Consider the following 18,188-nt stretch of genomic DNA (forward strand, 5'->3'; position numbering starts at 1 on the left):
CTAGTGATCATTAGTAGATTACTGGGGCACTTTTTACTTCAGTTAGTGGAGGTTTTTTCCCCAGTTTAGTTCAGTTTCACTTATATGCAGTTTATAAGTGTTTTGGTCCACCTGGCACATTTATGGCCGGACATGTGAACACTTATCTTTTAGGGTCACTATCATGTGGCTATTGTACTTCACTTTTCTGATCATTGAAGCATACTGGAAGTCGTGTTCACTCTTCTCTTGTTTTCCACGCTTGCTTGAACCTTTGTAAACCCTAACCCTAACCCTTGAGTGCCTTCAATTGGTATCAGAGCATTGAAGCTCTGCATTGCTGCTGCCCGTACAGCATACGTACACCTTGTCTGCGCCAACTTCAGTACACTTTGTCTGCGCCGGCTTCAACATCTGCTGCCCGTACACCTTGTCTGCGCTGCCTTCAGCTACAACTGTGCGCTGCACAGCATTCCGTACCTGACAGCGCCGTACAGCATACTGTACCTGTCAGCGTATGTGTACTAGCCCGTACAGTCAAGCGCAGCCATACATCTGTGCGCCGCCTTCTGTACTTTGTCGCCTTCAGTCGGGTACTGCAACAGTCAAGCGCCGCCTACTGTACCTGCTTCGAATGATTGCGCCTGTCATCGCCTGTACCTGAAACAGCAGCACACGCGTATACTGTACCTGATTCGAAGACTGCGCCAGGACAGTACTGTGGAACTGGTAGTACACGACTGCAATAGTACAGTCAAAGTACATGCACAGTACAGCACCTCGACTGAGTTGCTGAGTACCTGCACAATACAGAAGTGGTAAGCATTACATATTTTGAATATTGGGCATTTTTATTTTCTCTGTGAAAATATACAGGCACAACAGGCAGATTTTCTAGCAAAGAACAATACAGGTTTTTTGCACAGTTTGGGTGCAGCAAATTTGGGCATTTTTGGGGCATTTTGGCATTGTGTACGCCATTTGCTGCTCTATTCAGTCATTGGTGCATTGAGCTGCACATTCAGAGGATTGAGAGTGCAGGCAGATTTGGGTGAACTGTATTTAGTGGAGTACAGTTATTATCAGGGTTTCTGTTATTGGTTTTTTGGTAAACAGGTACAACATTGTGCGTAAAGCATAATGGCAAATCAACAGCAAAGTGATGTATTCACATATTTGTCTAAGGAAGACAAATTGGATGGCACGAACTACTCCTTGTGGAGTTTTATGCTGAAAAATGTGCTTGTGGCAAAAGGTCTTTGGGATTTTGTTAGTGGTGATGAACCACGTCCAGGTCCATTGGCTCCAGAGACTCCTCCCCAAGGGGGTGCTCGTGGACGAGGACAACAGGTACAGGCTCCAGGACAGCCATTGCCTGTTCAGAGAACAAATGCTCAAAAGACATGGGATGCCAGGGATGCACAAGCTTTGTCACTCATTGCATTGTCAGTTCAGAGGTCCATTATACCTCATATTCGTTCAGCTGGCTCTTCACAGAATGCATGGGTGACTTTGGAGCAGATGTATGCTGCTCGTAATGAGGCTAGGATCTCATTTTTGAAAAGAGAGCTGGAAAATCAGAAGATGAATGAAGGAGATGATATGTCTAGCCACTTAAACAAGCTGCAGGATTTGAGAGAGCAACTCATCAATGTGGATGAGATTATTCCTGAGACACAGCTTGTGTCCACCATCTTGCACTCTTTGCCAAGATCTTAATTGGCTTTTCATACCTCTTTGAACCTCAGCATGAGGAATGCTGTTGAACCCCTCAAGTATCAGGAACTTGTTGCTCTCTTACTACAAGAGGAACAAATGAGGAAGAATATGAATATGAACACAAATGCTGAACAAGCATTTACTACAGGTCAAAAAGGGAAAGGAAAAACTCAGCCAAAGAGTGCAAATCAAAATTCAGGTGATGGTGGTTCTTCACAGGATACCAAGAAAGGTGATGGACAGCCCAAGAAGAAGGGCAAATGTCATTACTGTAAGAAGCCAGGTCACTACATCACGGAATGTAGGAAGAGGATTGCCAAAGAGAAGGCAAAGGAAGCTGGGATGTCAGTTAATGATGCTTCTAAAGCTCCTCCAGAGACTGCTTCTTTTGTTGAGGACAGGGATTACTGTTTTTATACATGCAGCTATGATGCCTCATGGTCTTCACAGGCACTCAGTTTGACAGAGCATGCATGTACTTGGTATTTTGATAGTGGTGCCTCAAAGCATATCACATCTCGCAGGGATTTGTTTAGTCATGTTGGCGCTGCCCCTGTTGGCAAAACTGTTCAGTGTGCCAACAATGCTTCATATCCAGTTCGTGGCATTGGGGAGATTCAGCTCACAGCCATTGATGGCTCCATTCTCCGCCTTACAGATGCTTTATATGTACCAGGGATAAAGAAGAATTTGTTGTCCATTTCTTCTTTAGCACATTGTGGAATGCAGGTCCACTTTGATGATGATAAATGCATGGTCAGAGACAAAGCTAATGCCTTGACCTTGATGCTTACTGGTACATTATGTCATGGACTTTATCAGTTGGATGCATTTCAGCCAGTGGATCAGTCTGCTTATCATGCATTCACTCTTACTCCAGCTATGATTGATGCGGAGTTATGGCATGCTCGCATGGGGCATGTAAATTTTGGGAGTCTTATGCTTATGCAGCGACATAATATGTTTACAGATCTACCTCTCATGGAGAAGCCTCCAGATCATATTTGTGAAGGATGTATTTTGGGAAAAATGCACAGGTTTTCCTTCCCACGTGATCAGGCTCTAAGAGCAACTGCAAAGTTGCAACTTATACATAGTGATCTTTGTGGTCCCATGCAGACAAAGTCATTAGGTGGTTGCTTTTATTTTGCAACATTTATTGATGACTTCTCTCGTATATGCTGGGTCTATCCTTTGACACAGAAATCACAGGTATATGATGCATTTTTGGCCTTTGTAGCACTTGCTGAGACAGAGTCAGGATGCAAAGTGAAGACTCTCCGTTCTGACCGAGGGGGGGAATATATGTCACATGTGCTGAATTCCTTTCTTGGGAGTAGAGGTATAAAACATCAGTATACTACTCCTTTCACTCCACAGCAAAATGGGGTTGCAGAAAGGAAGAATCGGTCACTCATGGAGATGGCCAGATGTATGCTAAAGGCAAAAAGACTACCACATATCTTTTGGGTGGAAGCAGTAATGTGTGCTTGTCATATTTTGAATCGATGTCCCACAAAGGCATTGGTCTCTATTACTCCTTTTGAGGCTTGGCATGGCCGCAAGCCTTCTGTATCGCATTTTCGTATCTTTGGGTGTCTTGCATATGCACACATACCCAAAGAGTTGAGGAGGAAGCTGGATGATAAAGCCACAAAATGCATTTTTGTTGGGTATAGCCGTGAGAGCAAGGGCTACAGGTTATATGACCCACTATCCAGGAAGATATTCATCAGTCGGGATGTGATTTTTGATGAAAAATCAGAAATATCCATGGCTGGTTATGAGGCAAATCAGGCTGAAAATGATGTGTTTGAAGGTCTACTACCCATGGAGTTTCATTCCACAGTTGGTGATCCAACTCATGAGGGTACTGGACAGCCAGCAAATGATGTAGGTGGTGCAGAAATTCAGCAGCCAAATGAGCCAGAAGCTGAACCAAATATGGGACAGCAGGCACCACAGGTCAGACATATACCTAGATGGTATTTGAGGACATTACAGGACAGCCATTTAGAGGGTCCTCTTGCTGGTCGTACTCGTAGGGAGACAAGGACCAATGAGCATGCACACATCATGGATTTGAATCTGGTTATGGCAGCCAATTTACAGGATGATGATGAGCCTGATTCATTCGTGGATGCACGAGATAATGTGCATTGGAACAAAGCCATGCAGGATGAGATTGATTCTATTAAAAAGAATCAAACATGGGATTTGGTTGATCTGCCCAAAGGCAAGAAAGCAATTGGTACTAAATGGGTCTATAAGTTGTAAAGACATGCAGATGGATCCATTGACAGGTACAAAGCCCGTCTAGTTGCAAAGGGCTATGCACAGAAGAAGGGCATTGATTATGAGGAGACATTTGCTCCTACATCCCGTATGTCGACACTTAGGTGTGTCATTGCATTGGCTGCACATCGTGGTTGGGTTGTTCACCAGTTGGACATAAAGACTGCATTTCTACATGGGGACCTCGAGGAGGAAGTTTATGTATTTCAGCCCATGGGATTTACAGAACATGGTCATGAGGGGAAAGTTTGCAGGCTGAAAAAGGCCTTGTATGGTTTGAAACAAGCTCCACGAGCTTGGTATGCAAAAATAGATGCTTTTCTACTCACTCAGGGATTTGTGAACAGTCCATTAGAGGCCACTCTGTATGTAAAGAAAGAAGAGACAGATTTGCTGGTCATCAGTCTTTATGTGGATGATCTCTTGCTCATGGGATCAAATGATGACAAAATTGCAGCTTTTAAGGAGATACTGCAACAGACATTTGACATGTCTGACTTGGGCCTTGTACATTACTATTTGGGCATACAGTTTGTGCAGGATAACAGAGGCATTGGGTTGTTGCAATCACGCTATGTTGCTAAACTTCTGGAGAAGTTTAAATTTCAGGATTGCAAGCCTATTAGTACTCCTATGGAGCCTGGGATGAAACTGTCACTACAAGATGACAGTGTTTCCTTTGATGCCACTACATATGCTCAGGCTGTTGGGTGCCTCATTTACTTGTGTAATACAAGGCCAGATATTCAGTATGCAGTCTCTCAGTTGAGCAGATTCATGCACAGCCCACGGTTGTCACATTGGCAAGCTGTGAAGCGTGTATTCCGTTATTTGCAGGGTACCTTGTCTCTTGGGTTGCTTTATCCTGAGGGGGGTGACATGCAGTTACACGCTTACAGTGATTCAGATTGGGCTTGTGATTTTGATACCAGACATTCCACTAGTGGAAATTGTTTCTTCCTTGGCGCTTCATGCATTTCTTGGCTAAGCAAGAAACAGACCACAGTGGCCACTTCGTCTTGTGAGGCAGAGTACAGAGCAGCCTACACTACTACTGTTGAGTGTGTTTGGCTGCGTCGTCTTATGACTGATATGGATATTTCAGTGGAGGAGCCTACACCTATCTATACTGATAGTCAGAGTGCCATTGCTGTGGCCAGGAATCCTGTGTTTCATGCTCGCACGAAACACATTGAGATTCACTATCATTTTGTTCGGGAGAGACTCCAGGCAGGAGATATCAGTCTGATCTACTGTCCTACAGATCAGAATGTGGCAGACATCTTCACCAAGGCATTACCACGTCCGAAATTTGAAGCATTCCGCAATGCTTTGAATTTGTTTCCTTTTGGTGGATGATGTACAGTGATCACATATCACTCCAGGGGGGTTTGTTGGGTTTTATGCTGTGTATGCACCCAGAGGAGTGCTAGTGATCATCAGTAGATTACTGGGGCACTTTTTACTTCAGTTAGTGGAGGTTTTTTCCCCCAGTTTAGTTCAGTTTCACTTATATGCAGTTTATAAGTGTTTTGGTCCACCCGGCACATTTATGGCCGGACATGTGAACACTTATCTTTTAGGGTCACTATCATGTGGCTATTGTACTTCACTTTTCTGATCATTGAAGCATACTGGAAGTCGTGTTCACTCTTCTCTTGTTTTCCACGCTTGCTTGAACCTGTGTAAACCCTAACCCTAACCCTTGAGTGCCTTCAACAAATACTTTTTTTTTCCAACTACCCTTATGCCCAAGATCCTCCTGTAGTTATCGTTTGTCACCACTCGTAGGTGCTTTTTTATCCGCTTGTAGGCGATGCCGAAGTACCTTGTGGAGTTTTGAACCCAGGACCTCATGGTCCTAGACAAACACCTTTACCACTTGAGCTATCACCTCATTGGCTAGAGTTGCACACACTTGTCACGTGCACACATGGACATAGCTGATTTTCCAAGGCTAGTCCTAGATTAGGCCAACAGATAAGCAGTAGAATCAGGGCAATAGCAGCCTAGGCAGGCACCGGAAGGATCTAGATGGACCAAGAACACATCAGCCAGGTATACGAGGAGTTGTCCATAGAGCTGGCCGACTGTTGTATTTGCTTCCACAAGCCTATAAAAGGCAAGTCTTTGCTCATTTGTTATCATCTACCCCCTCATTATTGGGTAGGTCGAGAGTTTGGTTAGGGGTCTTTTCTATTTCCTCTTTTGGAAGGCCAAAGGCCACAGACTCTTAGGTAGGTTTATCAAATGGTCAATGATGAAAAGCAAACATTGACATCCTACTTGTCTCTCGTGTTTTTAATTAGCCCATGTACTAAGTTTGTATTTGTGTGTGTGTGTGTTATAAGGTAAAAGATAATGATAGGATAATGGTTTTTTTAATAAGGTATTACATACTAACAATATCTTAGTAGGTATACTATACTTTCAATTATTAATGGCTTTTAAAAGCTTTTTGTGTAGCTTGTGTTATATTCTCGTTGGAAAATAATTCATACAAAATTTTCTTTGGTACAAAAGCTTTCGTGTGGAAAGATTGATTCTTTTTTAATTATCTGGCCTGAATTTGCCATTTGAGCAACATAAAATAAGGCATACCAAATTTTCATGCATTGAGTAACACACATGAGTTTGTATCAAAGAGAGGACCGTTAGAAAATGACACAACAGCCTTGCTTGAGACGTCACAGAATGTTTCAAGGATGCTTTGAGCACCATTTATTCAGCAGAAGAGGCCATCACCAATTGGCACAAATCAATGGGATTTTGTACCACAAATATTGTATGGGATGGCAACTCGCACGTACTCTGAAGAGCTTTTTTAAAAAAGTTGTTGTATTGGAGCTTTGTAAAGCTAGATCTAGCTTCTAGAGTAGTGAAAGCAGATCTTACTTGACATAGTTTGGTACATTACATCCTGTTGGTGCTTCTTACCAATTGCAGATTATGTTTTCTAATTTGCTGTAACTTTTACTTTTTCTGGCCATAGAGTTGCAACTTCTTACCAGTCCAAAGGAAGCTCTTGTCTCCACTTACTATTTTGGGGGGTTAAAAAACATTTGGGAATTTTTTGTTTTGTGAATTCTTGGGAGACCAAGTCTCAGGATCAAGCTGCATTCTACATTTAAAACCCCATTTTTTTAACCCCCTGACTAGCCTTAGGGCTCAAGATCCTCCTGTAGTTACCGTTTTTATCCGCCTGTAGCCGCTCTTTTATCCGCCTGTAGGCGATGCCGCCAAGGAAGCACCTTGTGGGGGTTTGAACCCAAGACCTCCTGGTCCTAGGCAAACACCTTCACCACTTGGGCTATCACCTCATTGGCATTGTCACCCTTTACTACTTCAACATCTGCTCAAATACACAAACCACAACCCCCTCTTTCCACTTGCTCAAACCATCACCCTACACCCATCATTCTCATTGAGTATCCCCACCTCTTTCTCCCTCTGACCCTACTACACTTTGTATCCAACCACCCTCATGCTGTCTTCAACCATGCACAGTCTTCAACGAGCCATACAGTTTTTTCGTTATGGAAGTTGAATGACAGAATGTTCTTATGAATTTTTTCCCAAGGAGTCACACTACTAAGCTTTAGATTAGTGTCAACTCTTCAGCATAATTTTTTTGTGACAGATTTTTATGAACATGCATTATTGTGGCTAATGTGTTTTTTTGGATTATGCATGCAGTTTGCTTCTTTGTGGAATCCAAGTATCTCCATAGAATGTGACATTCTACGGAATTGTTACGAAGCATTTGCGCTCTACTCGTTTGGGAACTACCTCATCGCTTGTTTGGGTGAGATAAAGCATCTCGTGTCAAAATTTTTCTCAGTATGTTATATTCTTCCCAATGTAAATACCATGACCCAAGCGTTCACTCACATTCCATGGATGTGAAAAGTGAGAATAATTTTATCCTGCCTCCCCCTGCTCCTCTCTCTCTCTCTCTCTCTCTCTCTCTCTCTCTCCCCATTTTCTACATCTCTCCCCAGATGGCTTTGTGACACGGTCTACATACATGGACATCCTTCTCTCACATGGCATTCGCACTGCCATTGGACAGATCCGCACTTCATCACATCAGCTGAGGGTAGAGACTGGCAGATATGAGGGGATGAAGCCAGAAGACCGCATTTGTCAGCTATGTCTCCAGGAAGTGGAGTCAGAGGAGCACTACATATGCCGATGTACTGTGTACTATGAGATACGAGGGAGATACTAGTGTCTCTTCCGAGAGGGTTTTGGACCATTACGACATGTGATGGAGTTTGAGGATCAGAGGTGTTTGGGGCTTTTCTTATTGGAGCTCAGACGCCATCGAGAGGCTCTCCCATGAGCCAGGACAGCACACTAGGATCCACCCCGCCAGCGAGCCATGACAGATTTTTTCAAGGTTAGGACCACCCCGGCAGATACGAGACAAGGACCTCCACTACCCCCTCGGCGAGCCAAACGTCCCATAGACGTCCTTCAAGAGGAGCCACCCTTGACAGAACCATAGCACTTTGTCGAGCGAGACGCCCATGCTTACCAGGACCTCGTCCACGGCCGCTTCATCACCGGTGGATTAGAACCATCATCACCCACCACAAGAGATGACTTCCCCGCCACTTTAGTTTCTCTATCTTACAGCACCCCATGAGAGAGATACTGAGATGAGCAGATTACACCAGTCTTATGCTAGCTGTAGATATTATACACTTTTGTTGTACCTCAGTAGGAGTATTTTCCTTTCATAGCTGTTTAGGACTGTTTTAGGACTTTTTTAGTCCTTTTTGTCTTACCTTTGATGAGACACCATCAGCTGTGTACTATGTTTTGGTCTCATAGGCCACTTTGGCCTTTCGCAGACATTAATATATCTTTCTTTCTCTCCCCCAATGGATCAGACAGTGCACATTGGATATACGAAGCTACCCCGACTACTACTCCTGCTAGGGGTACATTGGAGAGAGCTCTCCAGTTACCACGCCAGGGCCATTGAGACGATCCTCCACATGGCAGCTCTAGATCTGTGAGAGATCCTTTAGAGGCACAGAGTCCTCTGCTATGGGTAGTGGAAGTAGAGGTTTGTATGAGGTTGCACATGCAGAGGATATGCATTGCTCCCTCTTGGCCTGGCATTTTTCCTGCCACCTTTTCCAGCTAGTACATGGAAGAGGAAACTATCACAACTGCTCAGGTCAATATAAATTTTCATGATTGTAGTAGTTTTATCCAACAAGACCCTCACAAAAGTTTTCAATGAAAGGGTCAACAACTTGATATAAATATGAATCACATTTTCTTGGTTTATTCCAAACAAATTGTGAAGGACGTGCTTTATCGTCCTTAGCATAAGTTGATGTCAAAGCTTTTAAATCCTTAACAAGAGTTGCCACTTGGTGACTTTGAAATTATAACATTTAACAAGTGAAGAGCAATTTAAACAAAAACTATTGACCACTAGATCTATAGCATAAGTTATATTTTTCCATTTTCTTTAGCTTCTTTGTCATTTTAGTCTTACTAAGTTTATAAAATTAATTATGATTTTGCAATATATGCTCCTCATTACTCATATGGGTGTTTTGTTTCTATAGACAGACTGTTTTTTTTCTCTATTCCATGATACAGTTACTTCATGGATCTTTTGGTCTCATAGACCCTTTGTTCTTAGTATTCCATGACGAGCTTTCATGGACAGTTTTGTATCACCCCAGTGAGATAGCTATATTTATGTTTTCATTCTGTTTTATTTTCCATTCCATGATGAGATATGCCATGAACATTATTGTACCACTTTGGTCTCATAGTCCCATTGGGTCTTTAGTAGACGCTTAATATATCTTTCTTTGTTTCTTTGTTTCTTTCTCTCTTCCTTGTTGTGTAAGTAATTGATTGATATATGAGAGTTAATCAAGCCTTTGGTTGTGTAAACCTTTGATAGTTCTTTTTTCACTAGTTGACACCATTATTTTTTTTATTTTTATTTTTTTATTTTTGGGTTGAGAGATGTAGTAGTTATTAACGTCCATCAGGTGTAGTAGTTATTAACGTCCATCAGGTGTAGGCTGGCAGGATAAAAGCTTACTTATGCAAATAGTTGCAATTTTATGTAAATGCAGGTGGAGAGGAAAAGATTTTGGAGTTTTTGGAAAAGAAAGCAGTAACTGCTTGTAGTAACACACAAAGCAAGGATGCAGCTGATGCGGCTATACACCATCCTTTTCCTTTGAAGCTTCTTCTAGAACCATGGGCCTATGGCCGAGACTGTTTCAGAACCATCAAATTTGGAATTGTTCAATATGTAAGATCTATGAACTTTTTATAGGCATGCCCCATAAGTAGAATAATTTGCTTTGCAACAGCACATCTACTTTGTGCTAAAAGATAGTACTATACTCTTTTTACAACAGCACATCTACATTGTGCTAAATATTAGTACTATACTCTTGCTTAATATCTTTTTTTCTTTTCAAGAAAATATCCTTCAGCTTGTAAGAAGAGAACATCCACTGATTGCATCCCTCTGAGGAGGTAGAGGATACAATATAGATTATTATTATTATTAATTTTTTTTTGTAGGGGGGATGTGTGTGTGCACTCTGGGGGCATGTATTTCCAACTGAAATCGCCGTCTCCTCCGTTGAGGAAGGGTCTGGGGCTCCAAGTACGAAGGAAGGTGCCATGGCACTGCTGCATTCTCTTCGAGTTATGTGCTCAAGGTCCCCCCAAAGGGTGTGGATGAGGTCTGTCCAGATGGAGCGAATGGTCTATATCGGCTGGGTGACTGCCCTCAATGGCCTTACTGCACCGCATGTGCCAAATATGCTAGGCTGCATTGTTGCTAACAAGCTCCCACCACCTCGTTTGCACTTGGGATACCCTCCGACTCTGACCAGCCCTCTTTTAGTCCCCTCCCTCCTACGAGGAGGAGAGATACGGACAATCCCTCGTGAAACAAGTTCATCCGCCTCCCTACTGGACATCCCCATGGGGTTCCAATCTCATATCTCCTGGGGGCATCTCAGCTCAGGCCCAACCCAGTCCGTCAGCTTCAGAGAGCTACCACCCCTTGTGCAGCATGAGAGACTTGCCAACCTTTTTTTTTTGGGGGGGGGGGGGGGGGGTTGGGGGGACTTAGCCTTGACATCAACTTGGCCATTTCCAGGATTGGCACACTCCTTTAGCCTCACCAACCCCGTGACTTGGGCTGCTGCTTTCCCCCGGCTCCACATCCCCCTCCGATTGTCGGCCTCTCGGAGGGCATCCTCCTCTTAGCGTTGAAGGTCAGCAGTCAGGACTGGCTACAGTCCACCATGGGTTCTTGTGAGGAGGACTACCCAGGCCCTCTTCAAAGGGTGTGGGTAGTAGGTTTGCATGACTGCAAGTGGGACATCGACCCTCCCCTCTCAAAGTTGCAGAATTTCTTGGCATGTAAACTGCACCCTTTTATCTAGGGGAGTGGCAATGGAGGGACCCACATGCTGCTAAAGAACACTGGTTTTCCCTTCAACTGCCTACTTGGGCTGCCGTATCTACATGCAGGGTATCAATGGCATGCCCGAGCGACAGCCTCCCTTTGGCAGGCCCATGGCATCTCCACTCCCTTCCTTAGACTTCTTTGTGGCACTCCATGGGACAGCTTCCACCCCAATAGGATCACCTTCTTCGTGCCGGGGGGAGAGGAGACGTAGTGTATTGCCTTTGAGATTGCTAAAGAACGCAACAAGTGTGGTGTAGGATGCTTTGCAAGTTTACCTTAGAGTCTAGCATCTACCAAACCATTGTTGGAAAAGCATTTTCTCAATGCTTCATGTAGTGTTGTTATTGCAGGCGACAGATGTGCTCTATTTTGTAAGGTTCCCTATATGAGAAGTAGCCATTGTGGTGAGCACCCGGGCACCAAGCAGTTCCCAACTTAGACACTGGATGGTGGTCTTGGCACGCAGGTGCATTAGAGTTTCGACCCCAAAGTATGACAATTTCGTGACCTTATTGAACACGGAGGCGTGCGACCCGCCTCTTACTTTTGAGGAGTTCGGCACAATGTTGGTGGAGGAAGAGATGTGTTTTAAAGCCAAAGATGGTAGTGATGTTGCTTTCTCCACAAATGCAAAGAAAGGCAAGGGAAAGGGCTTCGGTAATTGTTGGTATGTGCCTTCGGGTGAGAGTGCAAGCACCCAGATAAATGGGAGTAAGAGAGAGAGAGAGAGAGAGAGAGAGAGAGAGAGACGTTGGCCAGCAATATTATCAACATAAGAGCAAAGGGATCAAGAGAGTGTACAACAGTGGTGTGGAAACCATATTTTCATTTAGAATTAGGTCCTTTTTATAGGAGACCCCCTTTACAAGGTGTGGACATAGGCTGCCACCACATATGCCACATGTCAAATATGATGCGGCTTGGGCCTTGCTAATCTGCAGGTGTGTCACATATACACACATGTATGCATAGACACATGCATACATATATTAATTACATACACATATAAATTTACCTACCTACCTACATACATACATACCTGTATACATACATACATGTATGCATAGATACATACATTCATATCCATTAAAAGAAACAGAAATGAGTATGCTCCTTTTATTTTGGTGTGAACTCTACTGACCACTTTTTGGACAGGATTGTAAAAAACATCTGGGCTTCGGTACTGTTCTTAGATCATTGTTTGATTATTTCTATTTTGCGGATGATAATGAAGACATTATGTGCGCTTTTATCGTTGCTGCTGGAACTTTTTAGCGTTTATGGGGATGGTGAATTTCAGTGGAACTACGGGTATGCATTCTTGTCCTCTTTTGGTGGCTTTGTTACATGCGGAAGCTTTGTTGAATGTTCACAAACTGATAAATATGCAAGAGAGATGGAGTAGAGAGAGAGAAAGAGAGAAGAGTACACATGATTGCTTTTTTTTTCCAGGAAAAAGATCCTTCTATTAGTTAACAAAAAACCAGCCACGAAGGGCTAAATACAACCACAAAGGGCTAGATACAAACTCACCTCCATGTACGGGGCAGGGATCAAAGAATCAAAAGGTGGAGAAAGATGCACTTCTCCTCCGGCTGGCCGCTCTATGAGGAGAAGGCTATCTCATATAGGGGGATGGGGGGGTGGGGGTGGGGGTGATAACCACACAGGTGGTCTGTAATGCCACCGCATGCGGTCAGAGCCACCCTACAACTTCCCCCACTAACCACGGAGGGTATGAATGATGTGGAGCCAAATGCTCCTGATGGACTCCGCAGGCTGAGTGTGGGTACCCTTGATGGCTTTGCTGCATCAAGCTCTCCATATGTGCCAGGTTGCAATGCTACTACAAATCTCCCATCTCTAGCACGAGCCTGGAGTCCAATGATAAGTAGATGGGGCTCGGACTGGTACTGCTGAAATGCAAAGGTGAGAGACTTGAAGGGCTAGCCCCCTACCTTCCTCCTCATAGCCATGACAACCTCAGCCTCTGTGGCCCAAGCAACAGTGCCCCATGAAATGATACGGGTCGAGGTAGTGTCCATCTGAAAACGCAGAGAATCCGCTACCAAACTTGTTAAGCCTTCGGGCAATCCCAAAGACAATGTCGCCGAGACTCCTGAGAGTGGTTGCACCTTGGACAAGTTGGTGGTCGACCACCAATGGCGAACCACGTGCCAACCGTTGAGCTCTTGTGTGCCAGCAGCCAAAGAAAGAGGGTGATCTTTCGAGGCCGAAAACTGTCCTAGAGCCTCTTCCAAAAATCTGAGAGAAATCGTTGTGAGAGGCCCTGTGATTGCCAATGTACTATTGCGGCTGGGGTGCCCTCGACCTCGGGCATTTAAATCCTGCGGCCTAGCCGCAGTGTATGCAAAGAACGGGGTATCCAGAGTCTCTTCTCGATCAGCAGGATCACACCAAGTCCACTCCCTCGGTCCCACTGGAGACGCGTGAGGGGCCGGCTCTCCCAAATCCATAACCGCCAGAGTCTCTCCTTGCCCACCTTGATGTGTGCTTGGCTTTAACGCTTCTCTAGGCTACTTATAGACTTCTTGCTCCTTGCGTTTATGGCTGAGGGCTGCATCTGATAGCTGTGTCTACCATACGTGTGTTCAAGGTTGAGAGATGGAAGCCGTAGAGTGATGCGTACACTTATGTAGGGTACCTGGTGTTACATCACTAATTGGGCTAGACCAATGTTTACCGGGGTTTAGGATAACCTGAGGTTAAGGGGATGTGAGAGAAGACTTGGCGGTTGGGAGATGGGATAATGTTTTTAAATACAAATTGATCCCACCTAGACAACACACACATTTATAAAGATTGCTACAAGAAATATCTCAGGCTTAATTCATCGATTGATGCTAGTACATATAGATTTGGAATGAGATTGAATATAGAGAGTTAGTATGGATTGATTCCCAAACTCGAAGCTAATATTAGGTTTCGTATTAGCCATTGATCACAATTTTCTCTTTGTTTCGCTATCTTGTGTAGATGAATGAGATATTGTTTTATGTAGAAGTGAAGATAGTTCTATCCATTTATTATTGAAGATACATATACTTGTTAAGAAGTGGGAAATAACTTCTCTTTAAACTCCATGTCGAGATTGTAGGCAAAACTCATTGTTTTGTGCAACTAGATATATGAAACATGTGTTGTCCACATCCTTCTCTAGCTGTCAACTTTGGTACTATGTATCCCAAGCTAGAAATGAGATCTGCAAAATCCCTTTGGTGAGATTGTAGTTTGTGTTATGAAAAAAAATCATTTCTATTATGAACATAATTTTTGGGGGGGAATGAGTGAGGGAGTTAGGAAACTAACTATTGATTTGAGTGGCAGGTTTCTTTAAAGCAGCTTTATTTATTCTTAATTTACGGCATGATTCTTATCATATATTGGGGACATGATATATTTTCTACAATTCTTCAAGCTGACTCAAGCTATTTTTTTTAATCTACTCTCACGATGAATTTCTTTTATTTGGAGCAAGAAGTTGATGATGGGTTACTCTTCTATATATACAACAAAAGTTATGGATTGAATCTCTTCATAGAGAAGAGATATTGATTCTGAGTGAGCCTCTGTGGAGGGGAGATCTTGGAACCTCTCTGAAGGGGAGATCTAGATGATGATTGAACCTCTGTGGAGGGGAGATCACGAGAGTGAGAGTGAGAGTAAGAGTGCGAGTGCAAGTGAGAGTGAAATACCCATGGGATCCTATTATCTAAATCCTCTTGACAATTCAATTGGATGCAATTGAATCTAGCCGGACACGGTTAGATGCGATTGAGAGTGAGAATGTGATTGAGATTGAAAATACAAATGTGATTGAGATGGGGGATGCGAATGCGAATGAGATGGTCCTAAATAAAGAGCTAGTCAACTTGAAGACAAAGTGGATGAGATCGTGTTCTTTTTACATGTTGCTGCTACTTTATGAAGACAAGAAGATTACGAGCGAGTGTGCGATTGAAATCACATATTGAAGTATGAAGACAAGAAGATAATTTGTTGGACAAGATAAAAAGTTTATGAGAAGATCCACATTGACCTTCGTATACAAGTGGAAGTCACTCTCAAGATTTAGAAAGATAAGGTCTCTCTCTTATTCTTGTCATACTTTGAAAATGTCATCTTTTTCAATATTGATGTATAATATTTATGATAAGATCATGATTGAAGTCAACTTGTATTTGATATGAATATATTTATGTTGATATCATTATGCATATATATATTCATGCTTTGAGTACAAAACTTTTAAATGGCATTGTGTGTAACATACCTTACTGATGTATTATAGTTGGATTTTTATTACTAAAAGATTCATTATGTTATATATATATTTATTTATTTCATATATGTCAATATATGGATTATTTTTTTTCCATATATGTCAATATATGGATTTTTTTTTTCCAACTCTGAGAACAGAGTTTTTTTTAAGACGGAGAGAATGTAACGACCTTTACTCTATCATTGAAATATTTGAAACATATTTCCTAGTTTGTAAATTAAAATAATCTATAGAATTTAGAATGTTTGCATAGTTTCTGACATTGTTTTGAGTAAAACTATTTCTATTAGAAATTATAATTAAAAGAGGATTAAAACTGAGAATTATATGAATAGTTTATAGATTTTTGTGCAGTTCTGAGAGTACAATATTGTTTTTAAAGTATTAAATAGGTGAATCTAAGAGTTTTCTAAATTTTTTTTGTGGTTTTTCAAAAAAAAACGTGATGGGAGAAGCTAAAAAGAGTTAAAAAGTTGCTGAAAAGTAAGCAAAGTGCTTTTGGAACGCATTTACTAAAAACGCGATTTTCGACCAAAATAAGAAGAATTTGGACATTCTGCCCGGGTAGGCTTGTCGACCAAATAGCTTCCCGTCATTTCGAGTACCTAGATGACCCCAAACGGATTTCGGATGAAGATTTTATGATCAAATCAAGTTGCAACATGTGGTAGGGCAACATACAAGACAATAAACAAGAGACATCTTTCATTAGACAGGTTATGGGTTCTTGTTTTCCTTATTCTTACTTCATGAGAATCTTCATAACAAAACATGAAGTTTCCATAGTGATGGGATTGAGATTGAGATTGAGATTGAGATTAAAATAGCTCGAGGGTGGTCAGGTGGTTCGGGCCAAGAGAAGACTCTCTTGTGATTATGAATGAACTATGAGTGATTGAATGACTCCCAATCTTGGATTATCCTTTATTCAAGATAAGGAACTTCTTCCTTTGTTCTTTTTTGTTTATAATTTATATGCCATCACGGTAATTATAATTTAGAGTAGATTGTTGATTATTATTGGTATGTTGGATTACGTCTTTGTGGTACCTTGAGAATAGTCATGTAGTGTGAATATTGTATAGATGGTATATCATGTGTAATATCATAAACTATATTTCAAGTTGGTTTATGATTTTATTGGTATCATTTATATTCGGACTATGTTTCTTTGATGAGTGTATTCTAGGGACGTCACAAATGGTATTAGGGTTTTCATGAGGCGCGTTACACACACACATAGCACACACAATAGTCCTCAACTATTGTTTATATTATGTACAAGAAAAAAGTGTTAACACCAGTCCAAAAGAGGACTGAGATTGCAAATGGAAACTTGCAGCCCAACACTGCTGAAGATCTCCTTGGCCAACCCACGCCTGTAAAGAGCACTCTGAAGATGCCTAGCACTGTGAAATACAGATGAAAAAAATTATAAATTCCTATGCATATATATATATATATATATATATTATATAATTAAAAGAGGATTGAAACTGAGAATTATATGAATAGTTTATAGATTTTTGTGCAGTTCTTAGAGTACAGTATTATTTTTAAAGTATTAAATAGGTGAATCTAAGTTTTCTAAAAAAAATTTTGTGGTTTTTCAAAAAAAACGTGATGGAAGAAGCTAAAAAGAGTTAAAAAGTTGCTGGAAAGTAAGCAAAGTGCTTTTGGAGCGCATTTACTAAAGACGCGATTTTCAACCAAAATAAGAAGAATTTGGACATTCTGCCCGGGTTTGCTTGTCGACCAGATAGCTTCCCGTCGTTTTGAGTACCTGGATGACCCGAAACGGATTTCAGAGAAAGATTTTATGATCAAATCAAGTTGCAGCTTGTGGTAAGGTAGCATTGATGATAACAGACAAGAGACATCTTTCATTAGACAGGTTATGGGTTCTTGTTTTCCTTATTCTTACTTCATGAGAATCTTCATAACAAAATATGAAGTTTCCATAATGATAGGATTGAGATTGAGATGGAGATGGAGATTAAGATAGCTCGGGGGTGGTAGACTCTCTTGTGGTTATGAATGAACTTTGAGTGATTGAATGACTCCCAAACTTGGATTATCCTTTATTCAAGATAAAGAACTTCTTCCTTTGTGTTTTTTTGTTTATAATTTATATGTCATCACGGTGATTATAATTTAGAGTAGATTGTTGATTATTATTGGTATGTTGGATTACGTCTTTGTGGTACCTTGAGAATAGTCATGTAGTGTGAATATTGTATAGATGGTATATCATGTGTAATATCATAAACTATATTTTGAGTTGGTTTATGATTTTATTGGTATCATTTATATTCGGACTATGTTTCTTTGATGAGTGTATTCTAGGGACGTCACAAATGGTATTAGGGTTTTCATGAGGCGCGTTACACACACACATAGCACACACAAGAG

General features: G+C 41.8%; 1 protein-coding gene across 3 annotated transcripts in view; it reads left to right on the plus strand.

Moving 5' to 3' along the window:
• LOC147609958 (protein LAZ1 homolog 1-like) overlaps positions 1-12,974 on the plus strand; it is a 119,559-nt gene extending 106,585 nt beyond the window's left edge. For all 3 annotated transcript variants that reach the window (XM_086787095.1, XM_086787096.1, XM_086787097.1), the window contains 3 exons: positions 7,690-7,798; positions 10,110-10,291; positions 12,693-12,974. In XM_086787095.1, coding sequence (XP_086643221.1) covers positions 7,690-7,798; positions 10,110-10,291; positions 12,693-12,875 — 474 coding nt within the window. In that variant the 3' untranslated portion in view covers positions 12,876-12,974. The remainder of the gene's footprint in view (positions 1-7,689; positions 7,799-10,109; positions 10,292-12,692) is intronic.
• The last annotated feature ends 5,214 nt before the right edge of the window (positions 12,975-18,188 follow it).

Source organism: Cibotium barometz, chromosome 50 (assembly GCF_041138505.1).
Source record: "Cibotium barometz isolate CiBa-2024 chromosome 50, ASM4113850v1, whole genome shotgun sequence".
Taxonomy (NCBI): Eukaryota; Viridiplantae; Streptophyta; class Polypodiopsida; order Cyatheales; family Cibotiaceae; genus Cibotium; species Cibotium barometz.